Here is a 7500-nt window from a genome sequence, read left to right as displayed (position 1 = left end):
ATTTTTCTTGGTAACTGTGGCAACGTAAATTTAATTTATCTTTTTATTTTCCATTCATTTTATTTGTTTGTTGTTTTCTTCTGATGTTGGACATGTGCTGCTGCCAAAAAGAAAATCTCTGTACCAAAGTATAGACAATAAAGTTTGTGTATTGTATTGTATTGTATTGTATTGTATTGTCCATGAGGCGCTCGGCTGGCCTTGCTCCACGACTGGGCGATCAATACAAGCACCGCTGACCTTCCACTGAAATGCGTCGGCAGCAGTGCAAGGTCGTCTCTACTATGGGACCTCATGGCACACGTGTTGATAAATCCCTGTCATGTACTGGGGACACTTCACTCAGTCACACAGGGATTGGCTTTTATCTCTGCTTTCGATTGGGCATTGGGGCATGAGGATTGGTAAAAGGAGGGCATATAAATTAAGATTGATAGAAAGTGACCACAAGCCAAATGTCTCATGTGACGAATTGACCATTGGTCGACGGGCGCAATAGCCAAGTGGTTAAAGCGTTGGACTGTCAATCTGAGGGTCCCGGGTTCGAATCACGGTGACGGCGCCTGGTGGGTGAAGGGTGGAGATTTTTACGATCTCCCAGGTCAACATATGTGCAGACCTGCTAGTGCCTGAACCCCCTTTGTGTGTATATGCAAGCAGAAGATCAAACACGCACGTTAAAGATCCCGTAATACATGTCAGCGTTCGGTGGGTTATGGAAACAAGAACATACCCAGCATGCACACCCCCGAAAACGGAGTATGGCTGCCTACATGGCGGAGTAAAAACGGTCATACACGTAAAAGCCCACTCGTGTGCATACGAGTGAACGTGGGAGTTGCAGCCCACGAACGAAGAAGAAGAAGAAGACCATTGGTCATCTACAAGTGTCTCACTCGACATCTTTCAAGCCCGTGATCTCGCACACAAGACTGGGCAACGGGAAAAAAGCGAACAAGTTTGGAAGAATGGTGTAGAAATTTGTTTTTCAACAAAGAAGGAATGGGAAATCTGAATCTCTTTCAGTCTGTAAATCCAAACTGTATTTTGCTGGAAGATTTGAAGGATATGTTTGAACGATGCCATCATGTTTAAATGTTTCTTTTCATTATTCCTGTCAACTCTACTTGTTTGCCCCAACCATGGCTTGATTCCTTTCTTTTCCTGTGTGCATATATGACTCTCTCTCTCTCTCTGTGTGTGTGTGTGTGTGTGTGTGTGTGTGTGTGTGTGTGTGTGTGTGTGTGTGTGTGTGTCTGTCTGTCGATGTCTCTCTCCGTCTTTGTCTGTGACTGTGCTCCTATCCACATATGAATCTCTGTATCTCGCTCTGTGTCTGTGTCTGACTGTCTGTCTCCGTCCCAAATTGTGTGTGTGTGTGTGTGTGTGTGTGTGTGTGTGTGTGTGTGTGTGTGTGTGTGTGTGTGTGTGTGTGTGCTCGTACCTTTGTTAAAAGTCGAGAAGAGGTAGACGTAGCAGAATGCTGCGATGGAAAGAAGAACAGCCAAACAGAACACCTTTTGCCACCTGTGCGAGTCCATGGCGACACGGGAGGTGATATGGCGTTCACAGTGAGCCAACCAGAACAACTCTGCACGGAGACCACACACGTCAACAGTTCAACTGCCGCTCTCGCCCTTGGTCCAACAATATATCAAAACAACAGATAAAGCCTTTCGCAACTCCTACTGAATAATCCATCAGCAGCAACTGTTCTTGGGAAAACACAAACATGGCACGTGATCATGATCTGGACGATACTGAATAGAGAATTATAAAAATTGCTGAGCCTGTTATTTCTGAAACACTTGCTTGCGGGTTTCAACTGGGTATAAACAAAAACCAAACAATGGGGGAAATGATAAATTCCCTGGTTATACCACTTCAAAAATCATGTGATCGTATTGATACTTCAAATATTAGACCTATATTAACATTTTCATTTTATTTGTTATTTTCAAAACCCGTAGAAAAACACGCATGAAATCACGACTTTAGCCATTTTGACAGATCTGATCTCTTCCATCCTAACCAGTCGGTATTTAGGAATAACACTCGTGCCACACTGCACTGACCAGCTCACTTGACAAATAGCTTACTAACATTAACGATGATAAAATCATCGGAGATGTTATTGTGGATTTTGCAAAAGCATTTTGATGTAAACTGACCACACTATTCATCTGAAAAAAGCTTGACCTATACGACCTATCAAATGACTCACTGTAAGTATGTCTATGTTCCTTGATAAAAGAGAACAAAGTTTGCTCGACAATGGACATAAATCTTCTATTATGCCAGTCAAATTTTGTGCACCCCAGGGCCCTTTCATGGTACTGTTGCTATTTTCAACAAACAAAATTATTAAATAGCTCACTGAGAAATGTTTGCGGATAACACGGCCCTACATGCTACTATTAAAAATGTATTTATTTATCAACAAATATGAACCAGTTAGTTAAGTGGTTAGAACTGAACCCCATGAACCTTCTCCAACATACAACCAAACTTATGATGATAACCACCAGACGAAAGCGTCAGAACATTTACGATACCTGTCTTCCCCTGTTTATCAGTGGCAAAACATCGAAGAAGTTGCAAACCATAAAGTTTTGGGAGTAGTGGTTTACAATAACCTGTCATGGTCCAAGCATTTAGGAACGATATATAAAAGTTTCTCTTTAAAGATCTATCACTTGTCAAAGATAAAACATTTCTTAGTTACTGTCTCTAAAAAGATCTAGCACTTGTCCAAGATTAAACATTTCTTCGTTACATATTCCCTTAAAATGTTTCCCCATGGTTTCATTGAATCCCATGAATATTATGTTGGGATTTGGCAATTCAAAATATTCCCAAACCACTCCTTTAAAATTTGTTTTACTAAAATAATTAGTGCTGTGTTTTGTAGACTATGCTCCACCATCAATTACATGCACCTTTCATATTACTGATAACCACCATGGACATAAAAAGATGTTGCCTCTTCCTAGAATAGCTTTTTTAAAATAAATAAAATCCAGCCTTACGTATTCTGGTATCTGTCTATCTATCTATCTATATTATAACGTGCGTGAATAGTGCTTATGTATGTGCTTTTTCATCATGCATGGGAACATTACGATTCGCATGGTTAAAAACATATTTTAACATCCTTTACTCTTCTGGTTTATATCCTGATGTCCCTCATTCAACCATTGTACAAAGAAGGTGAAACAAACGTCCCTGATAACTACAGAGATATTTCTTTGCTTAACAATAGCAGTAAAATGTACATCTTCAATTGAAATAAAAGACTTTCACACTGGACAGAAGAAAAGATTGTAGTGCGTGTAGTTTGTTGTTCCATTTGACAGATTGAAATCCATTTCAAACTGGTTTGTCCTCAAATAGAGAACCCAGAAACAAATACATGTCGTCAAAATTCTGTAATCAAGCTTTGAATCATCCGTTCTTGCTGCAAACGAAAACAGAAAAGTCATCAACAAAACGGTTATGTTCATTTATAAAGTATTACAAATGAGACAATTATAATCTCCATAGCTAGTTTTCAACAGTTTTACTTCTGTGCTTCACATGTGTATTCGATTCCTATTTTCGCAGTATCTATCTATCTATCTATCTATCTATCTATCTATCTATCTATCTATCTATCTATCTATCTATCTATCTGTCTGTCTGTCTGTCTGTCTGTATGCATGTATGTATGTGTGTATGCATGTATGTATATAATCTTTTTTATTTCTTTTTTGTTGCCAGAACGGATTACTATTCTGGAACCAACTGCCAGCAACTGCGACAATTCGGTCTCCATTGATTTATGCCAAAGGCCTGATTACTACTACTACTAATAAAAAAAAACTTATTCGTATTCGTATTCGTATTCGCATCCATATTCATATTCATATTCTCTCTCTCTCTCTCTCTCTCTCTCTCTCTCTCTCTCTCTCTCTCTCTCTCTCTCTCACTCACTCTCTCTCTCTCTCTCTTATTGTTCTCCCATTATATAAAAAAGGCGATGCCGATAACCCAAATAACTATGGAGGGAGTTCTTTGTGAAATGTATTTAGCAAGGTGTACTGTGCTGTCATTAATATGAAACTGCAGAGTGGGTGGAGGAGAATAACATCACAGGTGAGTACCAAGCAGGATTCAAACGATATTATTCAACTGTCGATCATATGTTTACGTTGATGGCATTCATACATAAACAATTCTGTTTAAATCGTAAGCTGTATGTTGCCTTTATTGATTTTGAGAAGGCTTTTGATTCTGTTGATAGAACTATACTTTGGCCAATTCTATTCGAAAATGGCATTCGTGGAAAATTATATAGAAGTGTTGTTAGTATGTATGACTGTGTGAAGGCAAAGGTGCGGTGTGGTGGTGCATTGACAGATTATATCAGTTGTACATATGGGGTAAGACAAGGCGATGTTTGTAGTCCTGTTTAAAAAAAAAAATTATCAATGAATTGACAAGTGAAGTTATCAGTTCTGGACGACATATAGCCACATTTTTCAATGATCCTTTGGAAATCTTTATTCTTCTTCTTGCAGACGATGTCATACCAATATCAGAAACTGTGATTAGGTTGCTAACTCAGATAAATAGTTTACAGAGAAGTGCGGCTTCACTAGAGCTAAAAGTTTTTTTATGGTCAAAAGCAGCACAATTGTGTTTAGAAAGGGGGGGGGTACCTTGCGATGAGAGAAAGATAGTTGCACAATGGAGTAATAATACCTGTAGTTAATATGCATAAATAGTTAGGTGTATTCTTCTTTACACGCTTAAGTTTCGCTTTTGTGTGTATAGCCAGTAGAGCAAAAAGTGCTTCATTATGCATAATGAAAAAACTGCCATTATAAAAAACGACAACAACAACAAAAAACAAACAAATCTCTTGTGTTGTTTTTAAAGTTATTTGATGCTCAACTCCAACCCATTGTACAATACGGAGCTGAAATATGGGGCCTTAATCCTGCGGCTGCACATTGTGAGAAAATACATATTTTTGCTCTTAAGAAATTTCTTGGAGTATCGCCTAGGACGCCAAACGATTCACTAGTATGGGGAAACGGCAAGATACCCTACATTCGTGATTTCTAAAGTTAAATGCATTCAATATTGGTTGAAATTAACTCAAATGAATTCACAAAAGCTGCCATACAAGGCTTATAAAATGCTACTTGAATTAGTTAACAGAGGTAAGAGAAACTGGGTATCAAATGTAGAATAATTTTGTTTGAATTTGGATTTGGATACGTTTGGATGAATCAAGGTGACGAAGATATAAATGCTTTTGTTCGTATATTTCGTGAAAGAATGATCGATTGTTGGTGGCAGAATTGAAATGGTCATGTTCAAAACAGGGAAAGATTTGACTTCTACAGATTATTTAGTCATATACGGCATTTGCCAACTTACATAATCTATGCATGCTGACAGACATTTCAAACGCATTATGACAAAATTTGGGTTTGGTATTTCTGCTATGTACGTTCATTGTAATCGCTATCGACAGACATATGCTCGAAATCTCAAATGTCCAGTATGTCGATCTTCAATAGAAGACGAAATTCATTTTGTTCTTTCTTGTCCGGGATTAAGTGATATTAGAGAGCTGTTTATACCACACAAGTACAGCAAAGACCCATGTTTATTTAGACTGACTGTATTGTCATCAACAAATGAAAATACTGTAAAGCAGTTGGCTATTTATCTCTATACAGCATTTATAAGACGATGTTTATATGCAACATGATAATCTCAAAACGTTTTTTATGTCCATCTACACCCCCTTCTGAGGGGCAATGGGCTTATGAATAAACCATCTCAATCTCAGTCTCTCTCTCTCTCTTGCTCTGTTGACATACTTTGATACTCTTCATAGTAATAAACCATCTGCTATATATCTATATCTTTATAACCAGTTCCAGCGGAGTTTGCTGTTCAAAACACACTGTTGATGATTTAGAGAATAAGAGAGAGTATGCCGAGTGCTATACCTGTGGTGCTTGTTTCAGCAGACGGTAGAGCGATGGGCGATGAAGACAGCGTGTTGCGACAGGCAGGACCACAGTGGTTGTGTGTTGTGACTCCGTGGCCAAAGCCACGGATTTAGAAATCTGTTATTGGTTCGTGGCTGAAAGTGTGCTGTTCACAGGCGCTTGAGATTATAACAGCAAAGGGGTATTCACAAGGGATGGTGACAAATGCATGTGTTTTTGTTGTTGTTGTTTATGTGTTTTTTGTTTAAGTCTATTCACATTCTAAACGAAAATTAACCCCCATCCCTCATCCCACCTTTGCTTCATCTATTCCCTCCCTCCCACTCTCCTGAATTTTTTTTTCAATTGTTGATATAAATCATGTCTTAGAAAACAAACAAACAAACAAAAACTTGATACACAAAACAACAACAAACTGGTACACTGGTAAAATTAGAACAGAGAGCCAATGGGACTCCAAATTAAACTTTTAACTATATCGGACGAAAGTTGATTGTCATATGGGACATTTCCAGCTGAAACAGATGGTGCAGCAGACTGTGAACGGATGAGGTTAACTCACTCAGTACGGCCAGTCCTCTCTTCTCCTCTACACAGACCCCTCGGATGTCCAGTGGGTGTCTGAATGACCCAACCTTTAGCTTCCGTCGTCAGAACTGTGGTATTCTCTGTCAACATTCACCTCTTCAGTATAAGAGCGTTCCGCTTGTAATATTTTGATGATGGTAATTGGGATGAAACGCTGCTAACGTCGTCTCTTTCGCCGTTCGTATGGAGAGAGTTAAAATGTTTCCAGGTGTTCACACTCATAGACGATATCTATGGGATAACTACATTACCATTTTTGAAGAAGATTTTGTTTTCATTCGATCCAGTCGGAGTCTGTGTATTAGACTGGTGAGCTTTCTGTTCATGTTATGTCCTTTTGATTTAGGAGAAAGCGTGTGATGAAATCTGTGTGAGTAAAAGCGCTATCTCTGAAAGAGTCAGTCCCCAGTTTATATACATGGTTCCAGCAGGTTTTCTCCCGAAAAGAATAAACTTATTGTAATGAAAATGGGATACAAATATGGCACTGTGAATATTCATGGCGCCTTTTTAGCACAATTATCCGTCCGCTCATTCCTCTAGACATCCTGAGACGGTATAAAAAAATTAAAAAAAGTACCACGAATGGTAAAAAATGAATCGCGACTTAAAAAAAAAATTACAACTTCTCTTGCTTTCAAATTCAATGCTCGAAATGTTTGTACTACATATTCATAATCAACTGTAAGATATGAAATACAGTGATGGGAAGATTCATCAGGTAATTTAGACCTATCAATATAGCCACAAGTTCTGCTGTGAACATAGAAAAATCTTCACCAATATGATAGTATTTCTCTATTTAGTTATGATGAAATCGTACTGCTGCCCCTGCCTGGTTGTTGTCTAGTATTGAACCATCTACATATTGATTTTCAGGTGGTTTGGATAGTATTCTTGA

At 38.4% G+C, this 7500-nt stretch overlaps 1 protein-coding gene across 1 annotated transcript in view; it reads right to left on the bottom strand.

The window, feature by feature from the left end:
- Positions 1-7500, bottom strand: part of LOC143285641 (uncharacterized) — a 29377-nt gene that overhangs the window by 9998 nt on the left and 11879 nt on the right. The window contains exons 3-4 of the mRNA XM_076593037.1: positions 6009-6098; positions 1445-1591 (exon numbers count right to left, since the gene is read on the bottom strand). Of these exons, the coding sequence (XP_076449152.1) occupies positions 1445-1591; positions 6009-6098 (237 nt within the window). The remainder of the gene's footprint in view (positions 1-1444; positions 1592-6008; positions 6099-7500) is intronic.

Source organism: Babylonia areolata, chromosome 9 (genome assembly GCF_041734735.1).
Source record: "Babylonia areolata isolate BAREFJ2019XMU chromosome 9, ASM4173473v1, whole genome shotgun sequence".
NCBI classification, from domain to species: Eukaryota; Metazoa; Mollusca; class Gastropoda; order Neogastropoda; family Buccinidae; genus Babylonia; species Babylonia areolata.
This window is presented reverse-complemented; position numbering and strand designations above follow the sequence as displayed.